The 21,571-nt window shown below is 45.0% G+C and overlaps 1 protein-coding gene and 1 long non-coding RNA gene across 6 annotated transcripts in view; one reads left to right on the top strand and one right to left on the bottom strand.

Annotated features, from left to right (window-relative positions):
- The window catches only part of LOC308571111 (UDP-glucuronosyltransferase 2A2-like), a 35,307-nt gene extending 14,373 nt beyond the window's left edge, over positions 1-20,934 (top strand). For 4 of the 5 annotated variants that reach the window (XM_081166513.1, XM_081166510.1, XM_081166512.1 and 1 more), the window contains exons 2-6: positions 9,388-9,536; positions 12,538-12,669; positions 15,653-15,740; positions 18,708-18,927; positions 19,907-20,934. In XM_081166513.1, coding sequence (XP_081022639.1) covers positions 9,388-9,536; positions 12,538-12,669; positions 15,653-15,740; positions 18,708-18,927; positions 19,907-20,186 — 869 coding nt within the window. In that variant the 3' untranslated portion in view covers positions 20,187-20,934. Of the gene's footprint in view, positions 1-1,035; positions 1,778-9,387; positions 9,537-12,537; positions 12,670-15,652; positions 15,741-18,707; positions 18,928-19,906 lie in introns of those variants that run through there. The other variant, XM_081166509.1, reaches the window with a different exon arrangement.
- The window catches only part of LOC308571473, a 351,060-nt gene continuing 331,288 nt past the window's right edge, over positions 1,800-21,571 (bottom strand). The window contains exon 3 of the long non-coding RNA XR_014001470.1: positions 1,800-2,149. This is a non-coding gene — a long non-coding RNA (uncharacterized lncRNA). The remainder of the gene's footprint in view (positions 2,150-21,571) is intronic.

Below are 21,571 nucleotides of genomic sequence, written 5' to 3'. Positions count from 1 at the left end.
CCGGGCCCTAAGGAAGTCGGATTATCCTCCACCAGGGCCAGGGCCTTCTCAGTGATGGCTCCGACCTGGTGGAATGCTCTGTCCCATGAGACCAGGGCCCTGCAGGATTTAACTTCCTTCCGCAGGGCATGTAAGACAGAGCTATTCCGCCTGGCTTTCAATTTGAACTTAGCCTGATCTTTTATTCCCCTTCCTTGCCTCCCCCTCCCCTTTTTATGAAGATTACCCACTCTGGGATCCCACAGCTAATTCTCCCCAGGTCTCCTCGCTGGCCCAAATAGGACTAATTTAGCCAGCTAGCCCTGGTGATCATCTAATGTTTATTGGATGGATTTCCCCCCTAAATTAATTTTTGAATTCTGAATTTTATTGTTCACGTTTTATACTGTATTTTATGCTGTTTTTTGTGGCATCAATTAAGCGTTTTAAATTTGTTCTTAGCTGCTCTGAGCCTGGTTTTCTGAACCTGGAAGGGCGGGGTGTAAATGAAAAATTATTATTATTATTTATTAATGAAGAGAGGGTGATAAATGTTATGAAGTTTCCATTCTATTTCCTGCCTTTTGTGAATGGGAGCCTAGCTTCAGAAACGAGCTCTATATTACATGAAGAATCTAGTAGAGGGAGTGACTTGACGTTATCTTTTTGAACAGCCTATACAGTGGGACCTCAGAAGTCGAATGCCTTTAAACTCAAACGTTTTGGCTCCTGAACGATCGAAAACCAAAAGTGATTGTTCCGATTTTCAAACGTTTTTCAGAAGCCAAATGTCCAGTGTGGCTTCCATAGCTCCTGCGGCCAATCGGAAGCCGTGCCTTGGTTCTGGAACCATTTTGGGAGTCGAATGGCCTCCCGGAATGGATTAAATTCGAGAACCAAGGTACTGTATTGAAGCAGTCCATTCCGGGATTTGTTACATGCCATTGATACTCGCCACATAAAGGATCTTTGCTCCGCTTAGGGCTGGGCAAATAGAGTCATTATTTAATTGTGCAATCGTCAGCTTGGGGTCATTGTATCTCTGCTGGGGAAACGTTTCTGTTTGCCGCTATGCAGTGGAAGAAGCTTCTCATCCTCTTCTGGCTACAGGTGTGCTGTTGGGGCACCAGTTCTGGTGGGAAAGTTCTTGTCTGGCCCACAGATGGCAGCCACTGGATTAACATAAAGATGATCCTCAATGAGTTGGCCTTGAGGGGCCACTCAGTGACGGTGCTGATACCCTCAGCCTCTTACTTGATCGATCCGAAAGAGGCATCGTCTTCCTCTTACCACATTGAGGTCCTGCCCGTGACCTTCACCAAAGAGGAGGTGTCAGCTGTTCTGGAGAAATACCTGGATGTAGCGACGTACGAGTTGCCCACGCTCCCCTTTTGGAAAGCTATGCAGAAGATGAGAGAATTAGTTGCTTCCTTCGAAGAAGTGTTCAAACAGGTCTGCGACAGCATTTTCCACAATGAGACGCGGATAGCGAAGCTGAGGGAGGAGAACTTTAGCGTCCTCATCTCGGACCCAGTGACACCTTGCGGTGACCTGCTGGCCGAGTTGCTCGGAATCCCCTTTCTGTACACGTTGCGGTTTTCAGATGGCAACAGCATGGAGAGACTCTGTGGACAACTCCCTGCTCCTCCTTCCTATGTCGGTGCCAGCACTGGAGGGATGAGTGACAGGATGAGTTTTGTTGAGAGGATGAAAAATGTCCTCTTCTATGCTTTCAGCAATGGATTTTTCCTGTATTCCTTGGCAAGTGAGTGGGATCGATATTACAGCGAGATTTTAGGTAAGTGTAGGCAAACTTTACGGAACACGGGTGGCGCTGTGGGTTAAACCAGAGCCTAGGACTTGCCGATCAGAAGGTTGGTGGTTCGAATCCCCGCGACAGGGTGAGCTCCCGTTGCTCGGTCCCTGCTCCTGCCAACCTAGCAGTTCGAAAGCACGTCAAAGTGCAAGTAGATAAATAGGTACCGCTCCGGCGGGAAGGTAAATGGCGTTTCCGTGTGCTGGTCTGGTTCTCCAGGAGCGGCTTAGTCATGCTGGCCACATGACCTGGAAGCTGTACGCCAGCTCCCTCGGCCAATAAAGCGAGATGAGCGCCACAACCCCAGAGTCGTCCACGACTGGACCTAATGGTCAGGGGTCCCTTTACCTTTACCTTAGGCAAACTGTAGGGTTTTTGTTCTTCAGAGGGGCCAGGGTTTTATTTATCCAAAGTTACAGTCAGATGCTCTAGGGCAGGCTGGGACTCAGTGGCAGAACATCAGGTTTGCATGCAGAAAGTTCTCAGCATCTCCAGGTAGCTGTGAGAGAGACCCCTGGACAGTCCTTGCCAGTCAGTGTGGACAGAGATGGACCAAGGCAGCTTCCTATCTTCTGATGCTTCCACCCCGAAAAGTTGAAAATGGTATCATCTAAGGCCAACAGGGTGCTGCTCTTGTTTGCTCTTGATTTGTGGGGCTTTGAAGTACGCGGGGAAAAGATTGCAAAACCTGTTTGACCACAGATGATAACGGGACAGAGAAATATGCATGGCACGAGCAACAGTGGTTCATCTCATTTTACTTTAAACAAGCCAGGAGTCATAAAACCAGTAACAAGAAGCAGTTTGTTTGGTTTTTTTTAAATAATATTTATTAGTTTTTCAACAGTTTAAACACAACACTACAGAAAACAAAAAAAAACACAATACAACAATATAATACAATACAAAAAACACTACAAAACACTAACACAAACAACTAACAAAACAAAACAAAAACCATTTAAAACACAATCCAATTTCAACATCTTATCTTTCATTCACTTATTTCCACGACCTCCTCACACCTCCCTTTTTGTATTCCACTTCTATTAATCGTTTCAGCAATTCCTTTCCATCTTCCTCTGTTTTCTATCCTATAATTATCTTAACACATTCTAACCTTATTTTTCCCTTTAACACTCTATTAATCTATTTATACTTAATTCCTTATAACATTTCTACTAAAGCCATATAACTTCATTCCAACATTTTTCTAACATTCATTAATTCTACAGTATTTCTGTAAATAAACTTTGAACTTTTTCCAGTCTTCTTCCACCGATTCTTCTCCCTGGTCTCGGATTCTGCCAGTCATTTCCGCCAATTCCATGTAGTCCATCAACTTCATCTGCCATTCTTCCTGGGTGGGTAAATCTTGTGTCTTCCAATACTTCGTGATAAGTATTCTTGTTGCTGTTGTTTCATACTAACAAGCAGCAGTTTGAGGCTGGCTTGCGGTCCCAGTAGCACTGAGCCATCCCCTTCAGGGTTTGTTTACTTGCTGGCAGCAGCAGGGGAGGAGCCAAGTGGCAGCAAGTGGGCTGTGTGCCCAGCATAGTTCTGGTTTCCTGTTAATATGATAAAGTGGAAGCTGAGGCTGGTGTCACGGACTGGCTGGACGCAGAGTAGTGGGAGGCACCAGCTGGAGAACCCCCAAAGGAAGAAGAGCCCAGGGGGTGGGATGGGAAGACAGTGAGTGGTTAGAGGGAGCAGACCGGGAGGAGGTGGTATTGGAAGCTGAAGAGACAACAGGGTTTAGTGAGCAGGAAGAGGCTGTGGAAGAGAGCAGTTCAGACTCAGAGGCAGAAGTGGAGGCTGGAGAAGAGGAGGACCATGAAGCAGAGATGAGGCAGGCTGCTGAAGAAACCAGGGGGTCTCCCCCTCCTGCTGTGACCAGCTCCCCTCCTGCCTGGTCACCCAGAACCAGAAGTATGAAGAGGATGGGGCAAAGATAGGCATGCTGGTGGATGCTCAGATTGCTTGGAAAGTACCCAGGGGAGCACTTCCGGGGTGGCGCCATCAGCAATGGCGGACTCCCTCTGAATCGGAGGGACCAGCTCCGCGTGAAACGGGTCCTTTCCGCTGCGGCGAAAGGGGGACCCTTTCAGAAATCACAGGCGGATGAAGCCTGTGACCGTGGGACTCGGCAGGCACCCTTAGCGCCCCCCCAACCCGCAAAGGAACCCACTAACGGGCTCCGAAGCGAAGAGGGGGAAGTGGCACGGTGCTGTGAGTCAACTGCTTTTTCCATGGAGCGAAGCCGCATAGCCGTTGCCGGAGAGCGCTGCCTTTTTCCTGGGACAATTTGGCAACTAAAATAATCACCCGTGAGTACTTAAACATTGAACAATTGGACTTCAAATAAGAACTGGCAATTAGAAAGGAATTGGACTTAAAAATTCACCTTAATTTGGTACTGAAACGGGAAGGTCTAAACAGGAAGTCAGCCTTCCGTTTCCTTGTAGTCAGAAGAAAGCAAAGATAACATACACTAGAGCTTAGAAAATCACTTTTAAAGGATTGGTTTTCACCATTTAAAATCGTTGAACCCCCCTTCGGTAGCAGGAGAAGAAGGGGGATCTTTTTTGGACTGTTTAAACCTGCAGAAGTGGGTTTAAAGTAAAGTAACTTTCCACCGTCCTGACCCTGGAGCGGGGTGTCAGAATTGACGTTTTGAAGCTCATTGACCAGAGACAAATGTTTTTGACAGATAGTTAAAAGAAGAGTAACATTGTGATTCCATTGTTTCCTTTCGCATTTTAAAGGAACAAATATTGACAAAATATCTTTAAAAAAGAAACTTTGTTGCTATTGTCGTTAAAAGAAAGAACAACCAGAAGTTTTCCCCCTAGAGGGGGACTGTGAAACTGTAACCAATTCTAGGGAGCTTGCAGCTGCCACAGATTACAACCGTGGGAAAGGACTTGTGACCTTGCAGGACAATGTTTTCAGAAGCACTGTTGGGTGCTTTCTGTAAAATAAATGCCCTATTGGATCAGTTAAGTCAGAAGACGGATTTGATGACTAATGCGGCCAGAACATTTGTACAGGTAGTGGGAAACTATATGGAGCCCACCCAGGAACTTAAACAGGAGTGTGCCATGACAGAACAGTTGAGAGAAGAGGATGTTGTTGAATCTTGGGCGCCAGGAAGGGAGGGACTTTTGGCCCAGCAGGAAAATGAGCCTTTGGATTTGACAAATGAACTTGGAAAAAACCAGATTTGGAAATACAAAGTTTGGATTGACTTGGAAATGGGGGGTTGGACTGACCCCCCTATGCAGGGATGTTTGGACTTTCCGAGTCTGGCAATGGGCCGTCAGAGGTTTGGAGCTATTGGGGCTTCCAATTTTGAGGGAAATTGAAACATGTCTTAAAATACCACATGGAGTCTAGTCTGGACTATGGGAAAGGGGCTGATTTGTTGAAAAGGGTCAAAAACACTACCAAGCTGGAGTTCCCACGAGTGAAAGGAAAATATGAAGAAGAGCTGCGGAAGGGACATGGAAGAGATTTGAAGGCCTCGGATATAAGATCACCAGGTTAATGTGCCAGACTAATGGGATAAAAAGGACTGACAATCCCGGGACCGGGGGGAGGGGACGCTGGAAGAAGATTGGATTGTTTTTATTTCTTTTTTCTATCATTAGGAATGTTTTATAAAATTGATGAACGTTGGGAAAATGTTGAAATGAAATTACTTGTCTCTTGTAAAAATGTTTAAAGAATTAGGTAAAAAGGTAATGGTAATGAGAAGTTGGTAAAAATAAGATTTAAGTTTTAAGCGTTAAGGTTTTTTATAAGATAAGATGAAAATAGAGTAAGGTAATGTAATGACAGAATATTATGAATTATGGAAAGGATTTGCTGTGACAATTATATAATCAAGATACAAGAGATGGGAGGAGGAGGAGGTCATGGAAAGAAGGTAATGAAAGTGGAGAATTTGAAAATGGTGGTTTTATTTTTTTTATATTTTTCTGTTTTTGTCTTTTTTCTCTGTATTTTTTTAAAAAATTCTTTTTTCAATAAATATCATTTAAAAAAAAGAAAGTACCCAGGGGAGGAGGAGAGTAAGGTAATGTAATGACAGAATATTATGAATTATGGAAAGGATTTGCTGTGACAATTATATAATCAAGATACAAGAGATGGGAGGAGGAGGAGGTCATGGAAAGAAGGTAATGAAAGTGGAGAATTTGAAAATGGTGGTTTTATTTTTTTATATTTTTCAGTTTTTGTCTTTTTTCTCTGTATTTTTTAAAAAAATTCTTTTTTCAATAAATATCATTTAAAAAAAAGAAAGTACCCAGGGGAGGAGGAGACTTAGGGAGCTGTTGGGAAGGTGGGGACACACAGAAGGGAACGGCCTCACAGGGGCAAGATCTACCGGGAAGAGTTGCTGTGCTCATTAGGCCTGGCCTCCTGCGCCGACCCTGTTTCCTTGAATAAAGAGTTAACTTTACTGACGCCATGTGATTTATTGCCAACCGGCTCCTGACACCTGCCAACCGAGATACTGGACTCTTGAGGGGTGCATTTAAAAAAGTGTAACCCAAGAGATGTGAAGGCTAACTCAGCCCTCCTCAACGAACAACCAGATGTTTGAAGGTGGTACAGTATATATCCCTGAGACCAGGTGCTGGGAAAGGAGAGAGGGAAGCAGAGAGGCATTGCCTTCAAGCCCAGCTTGGAAACTTGCTAGAAGCAGATCTGCCCAGCCACTGCTGCAAACACCAGGCTGGGCTAAATGGACTTTGGTCTGATCCTGCATTGCTCCTCTTTTGCTTTCATCGTAAGCACAGGAGGGCACTGGGAATGTTTTTGGCAGTGGAAGAATGGGAGAAATATGACAGAATTGGGGCAGTGGAAGACAACAACTATGTGAGATATATAGGAATGACCTGTGAGCAGGAAGTGATCCTTCCTGAAAAATAAACGTTGTGTTTCCTTTTCAATACAGTGGTACCTCGGGTCAAGTACTTAATTTGTTCCGGAGGTCCGTTCGTTCTTTTTTTTATGAATATTTTTTTATTAACCGACCAATCACATCAAATCAAACCAAATTACATAAATTCCAAATTACACAGCCGAATTTTAAATTTTTGTTGGGGGTACCCATATTTCAAGTTCCGAAGGGATCCAATCAACTTCTTGCTTCTTACTGCTGTTTTAATGTCCACAAATCTAACCTTATGATGTTCACAGTACTATCCAGTCCTCTCTTATTATTTTTCCACATCTCTTGTTGTTATTTTCATATATTTTTTGACCGGAGGTCCGCTCTTAACCTGAAACTGTTCTTAACCTGAAGCACCACTTTAGCTAATGGGGTCTCCTGCTGCTGCCGCGCCGCCGGAGCACGATTCTGTTCTCATCCTGAAGCAAAGTTGTTAACCCGAGGTTAGCGGAGCTTAGTGGAGAATGTAACATGAAGCAATTTGGAACAGGAAGGGGATAAACTGAAATTGCAAAGTTTTGAGAAATTAAAAGTTAAAGTGCGAGATTGGCTTCATTATTATCAAATAATGGAGGTTTACAAGTTGGACAGGAAAATTGGCTTCCAGGTGGAAAAATCAAAATTAGAAACAGAACTGTTAGAACCCAATACCAAGAATTTGTCAAGAATGTATAACTTGCTGTTGAAATGGAATACACAAGATGAAACAGTGAAATCAGCTATGATAAAGTGGGCACAAGATATTGGTCATAACATTATGTTTGCTGACTGGGAACTGTTGTGGACCACCGGTATGAAATTTACGGCATGTAATGCCTTAAAGGAAAATATTATGAAAATGATTTATAGGTGGTACATGACTCCAGTCAAGCTTGCAAAAATTTACCACTTGTCTGATAATAAATGTTGGAAATGTAAAGAAACTGAAGGTACTTTTTTCCACCTTTGGTGGACATGCCCAAAGATTAAGGCTTTCTGGGAAATGATATATAATGAAATGAAAAAGGTATTTAAATATACCTTCCTTAAGAAACCAGAGGCCTTTCTCCTGGGCATTGTCGGCCGATTGGTGCCAAAGAAAGACAGAACATTCTTTATGTATGCTACAACAGCAGCAAGAATACTCATCGCAAAGTATTGGAAGACACAAGATCTACCCACCTTGGAAGAATGGCAGATGAAGGCGATAGACTATATGGGACTGGCAGAAATGACTGGCAGAATCCGAGACCAGGGAAAAGAGACGGTGGAAGAAGATTGGAAGAAATTTAAGAACTATCTTAAGAAACAATGTAAAATTAGGTAAAGGTAAAGGTACCCCTGCCCGAACGGGCCAGTCTTGACAGACTCTGGGGTTTGTGCGCCCATCTCACATCTATTGGCCGGGGGCCAGCGCTGTCCGGAGACACTTCCGGGTCACGTGGCCAGCGTGACAAAGTTGCATCTGGCGAGCCAGCGCAGCACACGGAACGCCGTTTACCTTCCCGCTGGTAAGCGGTACCTATTTATCTACTTGCACCTGGGGGTGATTTCGAACTGCTAGGTTGGCAGGCGCTGGGACCGAGCAGCGGGAGCGCACCCCGCCGCGGGGATTCGAACCGCCGACCTTTCGATCGGCAAGCCCTAGGCGCTGAGGCTTTAACCCACAGCGCCACCCGCGTCCCTAATGTAAAATTAATGAGTGTTAAAATGATGCGGCTTTAGAAAGTAAGTGGATTACAGCTGTAAAGATTAAGTTAAAAGAAAAGAAAGGTTAACAATTAGATAAAATTAAGGGTGAGGATTTGCTGAACTAAATATTTGAAATTGGAATGCAGAAAGGGGAGGTATGAGGAGGTCGGTGAAGTAAGTTTTAAGAAAAAAAGGTTTTGAAATTATACTTGGTTTTTTTTCTTGTTTGTGTTCGTTTGTATTGTTGTGTTTGTTGATATAATTTGTGAAACTTTAATAAATATCTTATTTAAAAAAAAGAATGTAACATGAAGCGTATGTAACCTGAGGTACCACTGTATCAGGTGTTTCTTATTCCTCCCTTTTCTTAAAAAAAATATTCAAGATGGTTCATTCCAAACTCTTTCCTAGTGGGTCACTGATAATTTGCCCATAAGGTCTCAAAAACCCTGAGAAATGCAGCTTCAGCCAGTCTCCCTCAGCCTGGTTCCCGCCAGAGGTTTCGGACTACAATTCCCATCAGCCCCAGTCAGTGCAGACATGCTGGCCGAGGCTGATGGTCTCTGTAGTCCAAAACTTCAGGAAGGAGCCAAGTTGGGGAAAGCTGATCTAAGCAGATTGGAAGCAACAGTGATGTTCCTTCAGCTATCAACACGGACTTTGAAGCAATGGGTTCTTTCAACTATTACTCAACTGTGAGCTTGGGTATGCCTCTGAAAGAGTATCCACCAAGGAGCCAAAGCCAATCCTAACAAGAAAGCATGTGCAGTACATGCATTTCTGCAAGCTCAGTCCCCTGTTGTGGTTCACATTTATTGTCTTCTTTTTTCAGGTGCACCTTACACTGCTGAAATGTAATGTCTGAACCACAGTATTTCTGGAAGCAAGTTTGCCAAAGCAGTTGAATCTGGGAAGAAGAGTTGAGCTGAATTTAACCCCCTTCCTTTTTCTCACTCAACAGGGAGACCCACAACATTATGTGAAGTGATGGGGAAAGCAGAGATCTGGTTGATTCGCACCTACTGGGACTTTGAATTCCCGCGGCCTTTCCTACCCAATTTTGAATTTGTGGGGGGTCTGCACTGCCAGCCAGCCAAGCCTTTGCCAGAGGTAATTCCCTCCTTTGCCTGTCAACTGGTCATGGTAATCGTGCCTGGTTCTCCTACAAAACACCACCAGGAAAGGGGAGGACGTGTGGTGGCGAGGACAAGTTGTGGTTTAGTCATTTAGTCGTGTCTGACTCTTCGTGACCCCATGGACCAGAGCATGCCAGGCACTCCTGTCTTCCACTGCCTCCCGCAGTTTGGTCAAACTCATGCTGGTAGCTTTGAGAACACTGCCCAACCATCTCATCCTCTGTCGTCCCCTTCTCCTTGTGCCCTCCATCTTTCCCAACATCAGGGTCTTTTCCAGGGAGTCTTCTCTTTTCATGAGGTGGCCAAAGTATTGGAGCCTCAGCTTCACGATCTGTCCTTCCAGTGAGCACTCAGGGCTGATTTCCTTCAGAATGGAGAGGTTTGATCTTCTTGCAGTCCATGGGACTCTCAAGAGTCTCCTCCAGCACCATAATTCAAAAGCATCAATTCTTCGGCGATCAGCCTTCTTTATGGTCCAGCTCTCACTTCCATACATCATTACTGGGAAAAACATAGCTTTAACTATACGGACCTTTGTTGGCAAGGTCATGTCTCTGCTTTTTAAGATGCTGTATAGGCTTGTCATTGCTTTTCTCTCAAGAAGCAGGGGTCTTTTAATTTTGTGGCTGCTGTCACCATCTGCAGTGATCATGGAGCCCAAGAAAGTAAAATCTCTCACAGCCTCCATTTCTTCCCCTTAATCATGTATATGTGGAGGAGGATGGCTTTCTATATGTGGAGAGAGCCAGTGTGGTGTAGTGGTTAAGAGCGGTAGTCTCGTAATCTGGGGAACCGGGTTCGCGTCTCTGCTCCTCCACATGCAGCTGCTGGGTGACCTTGGGCCAGTCACACTTCTCTGAAGTCTCTCAGCCTCACTCACCTCACAGAGTGTTTGTTGTGGTGGAGGAAGGGAAAGGAGAATGTTAGCCGCTTTGAGACTCCTTAAAGGGAGTGAAAGGCGGGATATCAAATCCAAACTCTTCTTCTTCTTTCTTTCATGGGCTTGCTCTGAATATCAGCTCCAAATCTGAGGTAGTTGGTGGTTTCACAGCATCCATATCTGAAGGTTTATTTAGGGGCAAATTCAGGGGTGACATTCAGAGTGGGAGCCTGGAAGATGGACAGATCTGACACAGAGGACACATTCTATCTCAGGCTTCCTCAACCTCGGCCCTCCAGATGTTTTTGGCCTACAACTCCCATGATCCCTAGCTAGCAGGACCAGTGATCAGGGATGCTGGGAATTGTAGTCTCAAAACATCTGGAGGGCCAAGGTTGAGGAAGCCAGGGCTATTTTGTGTTCATCCCAGTGGAGCTTGTGGAGAGACATGGATTGTGTCCCATGTTTATGTGGGGATGGATTCTGGTCTGGGTTTCAATCCATTTCAGATTTCTCTAGAAGTGGCAAAGAGATTGCAGTTGGGGGCTGCAGATGATTAACCTGCTAGCATCACGTTCGCTTCCGAAAGTGGAGTGGAGAGATATGTCAGTCCCACTCAAGTCCTAGACATATTTAAGCGCAAGGTGGGGTGCAGCAAAAGTCTGGGAATAGGGCTCAGGAGCCATCAAAGTGCCAGGAGGGCCCTCAAGTCAGTAGCTCAGCAGCTAAACAGAGTCAGTGTGGTGTAGTGGTTAAGAGTGGTGGACTTGTAATCTGGCGAACCGGGTTCGCTTCCCCGCTCCTCCACATGCAGCTGCTGGGTGACCTTGGGCCAGTCACACTTCTCTGAAGTCTCTGAGCCCCACTCACCTCCCAGAGTGTTTGTTGTGGGGGAGGAAGGGAAAGGAGAATGTTAGCCGTTTTGAGACTCCTTCGGGTAGTGATAAAGCGGGATATCAAATCTAAACTCCAACTCCAACTCTTCTTCTTCTGGGCCACTCTTACCACACAGCCCCAAGAAAGAGGTTTCAGACCAGGGGGCAGGAATGGTTCTACAGTCCATTGTAGGCAGCTCCAGGAAAGGCCTTAGTTATCATTTCCCCTTTAGGACTTTAGAACTCATAAAGTTAGACTAGGCCAGGTATTGATATTGTTGTCATTAATATATTCAGGGTCCTTACTAGGCAACCAGTTTACTGGGATTTAATTCCCTCCCCAGTCTCTCTCTCTCTCTCTCTCTCTCTCTCTCTCTCTCTCACACACACACACACACACACACACACACACACACACACATGATGTGGATTAGATTCAACTTGTCAAATAAGGCAAGTTGACAAAGGCAGAGTAATACTATATATGAACTGCAATTCATAAAGCTATAAAATATGTTCCCAAGATTTAATACGATTGACAAACCATAACAGGAAGGAGAACCAGTTTTTGTCCTTGTTATCATCGTAAATACCATAGGCGTAGTAGTACAAAAACACTTCATTAACTGAAGCCTGATATTTATTATTATTAGTAATAGTAGTATATCTCTCAAGGTACGGCAATTCTCAAAAATTGGAAGATGAATTTCATGTATTGCTGGGGGACACTGCCACCTTATGATGAATGATGGAATTCCACGGACGTTAAACAAAAATGTATCTTTCTCACAATTGCCTCACATATTTTGTAGGTTAAACTCGTAATCTTCTTTGGCTTTTCATCTGGTCAAACACAACTCTCTTCATTCCTGCCCATTGACCATGGTGTTTGAGACTGAGGGGAGCTGAAGAACACAACAGTCACTGGAAGACCACAAATTAAATTCCTCACTACTGTTGTCTTCTGCGTTTTAGTTATTTTCTCTCTCAGAAGTTGGGGACCTGTGGCCCTCCAAACGTTGGTGTGCTCCAAATGTTAGGCACTCTGCTTTACTTAGAAGGTCTCTCCCATTTCCCAGTCAGCACGGCCAATGTTAAGGATGCTATTACAGCACAACTTATAAAATAAGCCAAGAAAAAATGGATTACCACAGCTAGTCATGTATGCATTGCAGGCAGCAGAGGGAACGTTACTTTTAATTGCTTTTGCCTTTTAATAGGAAATGGAAAAATTTGTCCAGAGTTCAGGAGAACATGGCATTGTGGTCTTCTCCCTGGGCTCAATGATTAAAAACTTAACAGAGGAAAAGGGGAACATGATCGCATTGGCCCTCAGCCAGCTTCCACAGAAGGTATGTTCTTTTGGATGCCTGCTTGGTGCTGTTTTTATATATATATAAAAGTGGTATGCTGGACTTTGGAAAAGTGAACACAATCCTTCAGTTGGGAAGAAAGCGGGAGAGGCTAGGGTGTTCCTACTACAGTGGTGCCTCGCAAGACGAAAAGAATCCGTTCTGTGATTCTCTTCGTCTAGCGGTTTTTTCGTCTTGCGAAGCAAGCCCATTGACGGATTAGAGGATTAGCGCTATTAGCGGCTTTTAGCGGCTTATCTGCTGATCGGATCAGCTGATAAGCGGCTTAGCGGCTTAGAAAAAGGGGGGGAAAGGGGGAAAAAACCAGCAGGAACTCGCAAGACATTGTCGTCTTGCGAAGCAAGCCCATAGGAAATTCGTTTTGCGAAGCACCTCCAAAACGGAAAACTCTTTCGTCTAGCGAGTTTTCCGTCTTGCGAGGCATTCGTCTTGCGGGGCACCACTGTACTGATAAAATACAGGGGTCAGCAAACTTTTTCAGCAAGGGGACCGGTCCACTGTCCCTCAGACCTTGTGGGAGGCTGGACTATATTTTGGAAGAAAAAAAATGAACGAATTCCTATACCCCACAAATAACCCAGAGATGCATTTTAAATAAAAGGACACATTCTACTCATGTAAAAACACACTGATTCTCGGACTGTCCGCAGGCCGGATTTAGAAGGCGATTAGCCCAGATTTGGCCCCCAGGCCTTAGGTTGCCTAAAGGTAAAGGTAAAGGGACCCCTGACCATTAGGTCCAGTCGTGACCGACTCTGGGGTTGCGGCGCTCATCTCGTTTTATTGGCCGAAGGAGCCGGCGTACAGCTTCCGGGTCATGTGGCCAGCATGACTAAGCCGCTTCTGGCGAACCTGAGCAGCGCATGGAAACGCCGTTTACCTTCCCGCTGGAGCGGTACCTATTTATCTACTTGCACTTTGATGTGCTTTTGAACTGCTAGGTGGGCAGGAGTTGCCTACCCATGGATAAAAACATGCTTGCATATTGGGTGTGGGGAAAATGGCTGTCTCTGTAGAATCCATGGCCAGGTTGCTCACCATGGTAAGATGGCTTGAGCATATAACACCAATCCTGGTCCAACTGCATGGGCTGCCAGTTAGCTTCCAGGCCCAACTAAAAGTGTTGGGTTTTGACCTATAGAGCCTTTAAACACCTCAAGACCACAATACTGAAAGAAGCGCCTCTCTCCATATGAACCAATCATCAGGGGTTGTCAAAGTTTTTGTGGCTTGGGCTGGTTCATGCTCCCGCAGATGCCACAGGGGGCTGGAGTGCGCTTGCACGCACAAACGCTATTTCTGGCGCTCCTTCTGGCACGGAGGAGGCATGCGCAGCTTCTCATTGGCTGCAGGGGGCTCCTGCAGCCAATGGAAAGCCAGTCAGCATCTTGGAAGGTGGTTCCCGATCTGCTCTGCGCCAGTTTAACACAGTGCACGGTTGCCAACCCCTGAATGAGATCATCATCTGAGGACATTCTCCATGCGTACCCTTCATGAGAAGTTTGGAACGTGGCAACGTAAGAACAGGTCTCTTCTGTGGTGGCGGATGCCCTTTAACCAACTATGGCCTTTCAGAAATGGGTGGGATGATTTTAATGCTCTAGTTTTTTAAGTTTTTGTTTTTGCTTTGTTTGTAGGTTGCTTTGGGTTGTCTTGTGCAAGATAAAATGACTAACAAATTTAATAAATAGTAGTTGTCGTTATGGTCCCTGTCAGGGAACTGCCATCAGAGGCACGGGAGAAGGAGAGGGTCTCTGATTCTGCAGGAGAAGGTCCCAGCGCTAGAGGGAGACTCAGCTGGGAAGAAGGGGAAGAGAATGAGTGTAACACCAGGGATCCAGGAGAGCAACGGGACAGGGAGGTGCAGGGGCTCCAGGACTCTTCGTTGGAAGTCAGTGAGGAGAGCCCAAGCACCCCGCTGCCCACGCCCACCCTGCACAGGAGACTCCCGCGCAGTGAGAGGCGGAGACGATTGGGCGTCAAACAACTCTTATGTTGGCAACGCTTTAAGAAACGGCCACAGACAGATTCTACGAGTGACTAAGGGCAGCCACGCTGAGATGGGCTGTGCAGTCCGGAGGGTTTAACCAGGCAATCTAATGCTCAAACGGAGCAGGATTACGCACGAGTAACTCCCAACCACTATAGTCCCCTTACGTGATTTCAGTTAATGGTGATGTCTGAGAGGATATCATATGCAATTGCTATCTATGCTGCTATCAAATGTGGAATTTTAACCTTATTTTTGCATTTGACTTTTGTTTGTGATATTTTCAGAATGCTATACTTCTCTGAAATATGAAGCTGTTTATATATATTTATATATTTGTACACACACACACATACACTTCCCTTTAACATAGTGGGCGAGAGGCAAAAGTTACTTCGCAAATGATGCACTAATTCTTCTGGGAAAAGATACATGGGAGTAAATGTCCACTGAATACCAATATGGGACATAAAATAACACTGGAGAAAGTTTAGCTAAATAAAATATGTAAGACATAATATAAATAGGTATACTACTCACATTTTAATTAAACATCATTATGTCTAGGACTGGGTACAATCTCAACCACGGTGCCACATATTAATAGTTCAATGAACAGAATAGAACTTAAGTCTTGTTGGCCATTTAAAATAGGCAATATTTGAGCTTTTCAAAAAGAAAACTGGTTGTTTTTTGTGTAAAGACAAAAAAAAAAAAAACACAAACAAAGAAACCACAACTGCTGAAGCACTGGTTTTTATAGAGAGCATTTTATAGAGAGCATATACTTAAGCAATGTGCTTAAAAAAATCTTCGGCTTTAGCTGTATTCATGCTCAATGTTTTAACTTTTAATCTTTTTCCTTCGTGTTGATAAAAGGTCAATATAACCTGTGGGCCAGCATCAAGCTTAATCGTCTTTGCAATTATTCATTAATTTCTCTCTCTCTCTCTCCCCCCCCCCCAATCCCAGGTTCTTTGGCGCTACAAAGGAAAAAGGCCAGACACATTAGGAGCCAACACCAGACTTTATGACTGGATCCCACAAAACGACCTTCTTGGTGAGAGATCTTATGCTGCAAACATTGGCTTCATTGCTCCATTCTGACAATTGCTTGGAAATATAACCTTTGCATTTCCATGTTGGAAACTACATACGCAAAGCACTGTGGAACCCACAAAACGTATTTGAAAACCTGAGTTTCCAACTACCGTATTTTTCGCCCCATAAGACGCACCGGCCCATAAGACGCACCTAGTTTTTTTGGGGGGAAATAAAGGGGGAAAAAATTATTCCCCCCCAGGTGCGCTGCGCTAATCCCGAAGCTTGGGACGTGCGGAGCTCAGCACGCCCCAAGCTTCTGGGTGCCGGCAAGGTCTCCGCTAGCCGTGGGAGAGCCGGGCGCCTCTCCCAGGGCTAGCGGACAGCTGCGCTACACCAGAAGCTTGGGGCGTGCGGAGCTCAGCGCACCCCAAGCTTCTGGGTGCCGGCAAGCAGTCCGCTAGCCCTGGGAGAGCCGCGCGGCTCTCCCAGGGCTAGCGGATTGCTGCGCTACACCAGAAGCTTGGGGCGTGCGGAGCTCAGCGCGCCCCAAGCTTCTGGATGCAGGCAAGGTCTCGGCTAGCCGTGGGAGAGCCGTGCGGCTCTCCCATGGCTAGCGGAGCGCTGCACTAATCCCGAAGCTTGGGGCGTGCGGAGCTCAGCGCGCCCCAAGCTTCTGGGTGCAGGCAAGCTCTCCGCTAGCCCTGGGAGAGCTGGGTCTCCCACAGCTAGCGGATAGCTTCCTGAAGCCTGGAGAGCGAGAGGGGTCGGTGCGTACCGACCCCCCTCGCTCTCCAGGCTTCAGCGAAAGCCTGCATTCGCCCCATAAGACACACACACATTTCCCCTTCATTTTTGGAGGGGGAAAAGTGCGTCTTATAGGGCGAAAAATACGGTATTAATAATTTGGGTGACTGCAAAATACATCCATTTTAGAAAGCGCTATTTTGTGATTGAGCGCTGAAAATTCTTGGGTTCTAGAAACACATTTTGTGTGTGTGTGAAATCGCTTCTTGTGGACGCAAATCCCCAAATTTCACGTGGGGTGGCAATCTTTATAGTGCAGGCTCTGAAACTCAGGGCTACTCTGACTGGGTAGTGTGTCCTAGACCTGGACCTGTTTTAATTCTTTTTATTACTTTTTAACCCAATGTGCCGAGCCTATTTTGGGGCCATTTTATGCTTTATATACATCCGCATTTTAGATTCTTGGCGCTGGCAACTAAATCTTTACATTATTGTCTTAGGGTAATTTAAATGTCATTACGCCAGTAATATTGCTTTGAATTTTGTTTGGTTGCTTGTCTCTAGTATTTATGTCTTATTTTGCTATGGCTGTATGCTAATGCAATAAAGGTTTGAGAATGTGTGTGTGTGTGTGTGTGTGTGTGTGTGTGAGAATGGCAATATTAAGGGATTGCATGTCAACAGGACTAAACTTGAATGCTGTAATCAGTAATCAGTTGCAATAATCTGCTTTTATCAGATGGAGTCCAGATCTTAAAAAGCATTGTCATCTATGGATATCTCTGATGGTTAGAGCGTGGTGCTGGTTAACACCAAAGTTGCAGATCTTAGCCTTGTATGGGACAGCTGCAAGGGTCAAGACACTCATAACTGACAACATTAACTACAGGGGTACCTCGGGTTACATACGCTTCAGGTTACAGACTCCACTAACCCAGAAATAGTACCTCGGGTTAAGAACTTTGCTTCAGGATGAAAACAGAAATTGTGCTCCGGCGGTGCGGCAGCAGCAGGAGGTCCCATTAGCTAAAGTGGTGCTTCAGGTTAAGAACAGTTTCAGCTTAAGAACACACCTCCGGAACGAATTAAGTACTTAACCCGAGGTACCACTGTACTGGTCTCTACTGCCACAATAGGCGCTGTGATTCTCCAACGCTTTGACTTCACTCCCAGGGGTTCACTCCATTGTTTCTTGAGACAGACAGATGCCAACAAGTTACTATAATTATTCTGGTCTCATGTTATCAGCAGCTGGAGTTGTGATAGTTTGGAGGTCTCAGCAGGTATCAACTGACTACTAAAAAGGTAAAGGTAAAGGTAACTCTGACTGTTAGGTCCAGTCATGGAAGACTCTGGGGTTGCGTGCTCATCTCGGTCTATAGGCCGAGGGAGCCGGCGTTTGTCCGCAGACAGCTTCTGGGTCATGTGGCCAAAATGACTAAGCTGCTTCTGGCGAACCAGAGCAGCGCACGGAAACGCCATTTACCTTCCTGCTAGAGTGGCACCTATTTATCTACTTGCACTTGATGTGCTTTTGAACTGCTAGGTGGGCAGGAGCTGGGACTGAACAACAGGAACTCACCCCCGTCGCGGGGTTTCGAACTGCTGACCTTTCGATCGGCAAGCCCTAGGCGCTGTGGTTTAGACCACAGCACCACCCGTGTCCCCAACTCCCAACTACTAGTGGTTTATATCTTTTGATCACCACGAACGCCCATATTTTTCGCAACAACTCACTACTAGTTGAGAAAAATATGGGCGATCATGGTAATCAAAAGATATAAACCACTATAGTCGTACTTTGGAAGTTGAACAGAATCCGTTCCGGAGGTTTGTTTGACTTCCAAAATGTTCTCAAACCAAAGCATGGCTTCTGATTGGCTGCAGGCAGCTCCTGCAGCCAGCCGAAAGCCATGGAAGCCGCGTCAGATGTTCAGCTTCCAGAAATAAGTTTGGAAACCGGGCCGGAACAGTCACTACCAGGTTTGCAGCATTCGGGAGCCTAAACATTTGAGAACTAAGCTGTTTGAAAACCAAGGTACGACTGTATAGGATGGGGAAATTTAATCAACAGATATTTCAATGAAATTAGGCATTTTGGGGTCTTGGAACCAGTGAAAAAATAGCATGTCATATACAAAGTATGCAGTGGTATCAAAAAAAATTTTTTGGGGGGGTACATAGATGGGGAAATTTATGAATGATTCCTTATCACATTTTACCCATCTTCCCATTCCAGGACACCCCAAGACGAAAGCCTTTATAACACACGGTGGAACCAATGGGATTTATGAAGCTATTTACCATGGTGTTCCCATGGTTGGGATCCCCATGTTTGCTGACCAACCCGATAATGTTGTGCACATGAAGGCAAAGGGGATGGCTGTACAGCTGGACATTCATACAATGAAGACGGAAGACTTAGTGGATGCCGTGAACACTGTCATTCACAATGCCACGTGAGTGAGACACAGATCGCCTTCTCTGTACCATGCCTAGAGCAAGCTAGGACCTTCAGCAATAGGTTTTGGAAAAGAAAAATGTAGCCGAGAAATCGTTAGCACATATTATTAATATTCTATAGCCAAGCCCATTCCCACCTGACTCCATTTCCTCCTGTCCTGCTGTGGTCGTTTTCTTGCCAAAAGTGTTTGCTTCTACCACGTTGGGATACATTTTCTCTTGCCAAACCACATTTGAATCTAGCGTCTTCTGACTATTGTCCTACGGAACTCAAAGGCTTTTGTCCCCAAACACCTCTTGCCCTCAGTCTGAGGTGCAGACGACCCCGAAAGGCAAGAACCGTATTTTTTGCTCTGCAAGACTCACTTTTTCCCTCCTAAAAAGGGGAAATGTGTGTGCGTCTTATGGAGCGAATGCAGGCTGCACAGCTATCCCAGAAGCCAGAATAGAAAGAGGGATCGCTACTTTCGCTGCAGTGATCCCTCTTGCTGTTCTGACTTCTGGGATTCAAAATATTTTTTTCTTGTTTTCCTCCTCCAAAAACTAGGTGTGTCTTATGGTCTGGTGCGTCTTATAGGGCGAAAAATACGGTACGCGTTTCCTTCTATTCAGTCCCCCATATGGTTATGGAGCCAAAAGTAACACTGCGACAGTAGTCAATCTCTTCAGTCTGTTTTTCTGGTGCCCGTCAGTCACTCATTCAGATTTTTTTGCCACAAATGACACTACCAGTCTACAAAATGCACATAGCATGTTTCTGGAACATTCACAAGGCCACTTGCCTAAGAAAACCAGCAGAAGTTAAAGGCAAATCAGAGCAATGTTTTCCCTTAATTTCCTTGTGTAATACACAATACATTAGTTAGTAGGCTGCCACAGCAGTCTTGTTTTTAAATCCTGGGAGCAATTAAAGACTGCGGTCCTCTGAGTTCTGGCTCTATACTAATTTGTTCTTGTTTCTCTATCTTCCTCCAGATATAAGGAAAATGCAATGAGACTGTCGCAGATCCACCATGACCAACCGATAAAGCCGCTGGACCGGGCTGTCTTTTGGATTGAGTTTGTCATGCGCCACAAAGGTGCCAAGCACTTGAGAGTAGCTGCGCATCATTTGACCTGGTACCAGTATCACTCCCTGGACGTCATTGCCTTCTTGATCGGTTGCGTGGCAGTTTTCATATTCATTGCTGTTAAATGCTGCTCATTTTTTTGTCGGAAATGTGGCAGGATTATTAGGAAAACCAAAACAGAGTAACTTACCCCTGGGACTCGGTCATCATTGTGTGGCCTGCATAATTCAGCATGCTCATGACTTGGTATGCTAATACCCCCCCCCCCTTTATGAAAACTGCACCTAAAACTTCTAATTTTTTTGCCACACTTTTCAACTCAAACGGATGTACAAGCAAGCCAATCTTAACTCTGCTCCATTCAGCACCTGAGTAATGTATGTATTGATGATGGTTCACACTTCGAGATTGCTCGTTTTTGTTTTGAACTGAGCTTATTCTGTAAACTCCACAACTGGCAACGTAGCACAGAACCTTTTTATTTGGAGGCAGTGACACTCACTATGAATCTCTCAAAATATACATCTAAGTGTTGCTAAAGTGGGAAATCGCATAAACAACGTGGTCCTTTTCAAGATTGAGAACCGTTTAGTTCTGAAACACAGCAGTTAAGGTTTCCTGTGGACATTTGTCACCTGCTGCTGGAGTACAGCACGTGCACAATCGATACGATCCAACAGACGCTAGTCATGCCTGAATCTGCTTGGAATCAATGGACTAAAAATGCAAAATTTAATGTTTAAGTCCCACATGGTGGATAGTCCGCATCGAAGCCATTCTAATAATGACACAGTGACCCAGGAAAAATGTGTCTAATTGCACATCTGCTGAAATTATTAATATTGTAATTCTTAAGAATAATTTTTTCCCCATTGTGATAGAGCTGCACGCATACTTCAATTCAGGACTGGAATAAATGATATTGGTGTAGAATTCAGTTTCCTCAGGATCATAGCGATTTATATATCTATATATGCAACTTTCGCCTTTATGACAGCAACAGTATGCTTGGAAATGTCTAGTAAAACCTCAGAAGATTTGCAATGCTTGCAGTTCAGGTTTCGGTGCCCGATTAGCTGCTTGACCCTTACCATGACTAGAAAAATAGGAGGGAGGCCAAAGATGGCTGTACATATAATTCAGCTTTTCATGGCACAGAATTCCATCACACCACCTTTGTCACTGCCACTAGATCATCCTAGCTTTTGCTTTGCATAAATAAGACAGCTCTCTGTCCCAGCCATCATCTCACTGTGATGCTGCCCCTCTGCCCAGAACTCTAAACCCAAACCCTGCTCTGACCACAGTGGACTTCTTGTTCCCCAGATGGAGATTTTGCTACCTCTGAAACCTTGCCCCTGTCCAGCTTTTGCATTATGAACACACTTCTCTGTGATGCATAACACCTCACTCACCGCCCCCAATCTCTTACTCCACAATTAATTTTATCCATTTTCCTAAGTCAATGTGTCTCAAGCTTTCTGCTTTCCAGGAATTCTTTTGTCCATCACAGAAATATAGTATATTGAAGATGCTCAGAGAGTGCAATTTCAGTCCATGTGAGGCACTC

This window comes from Podarcis bocagei, assembly GCF_964188305.1.
Source record: "Podarcis bocagei genome assembly, chromosome: 13".
Lineage (NCBI taxonomy): Eukaryota > Metazoa > Chordata > Lepidosauria > Squamata > Lacertidae > Podarcis > Podarcis bocagei.
This window is presented reverse-complemented; position numbering and strand designations above follow the sequence as displayed.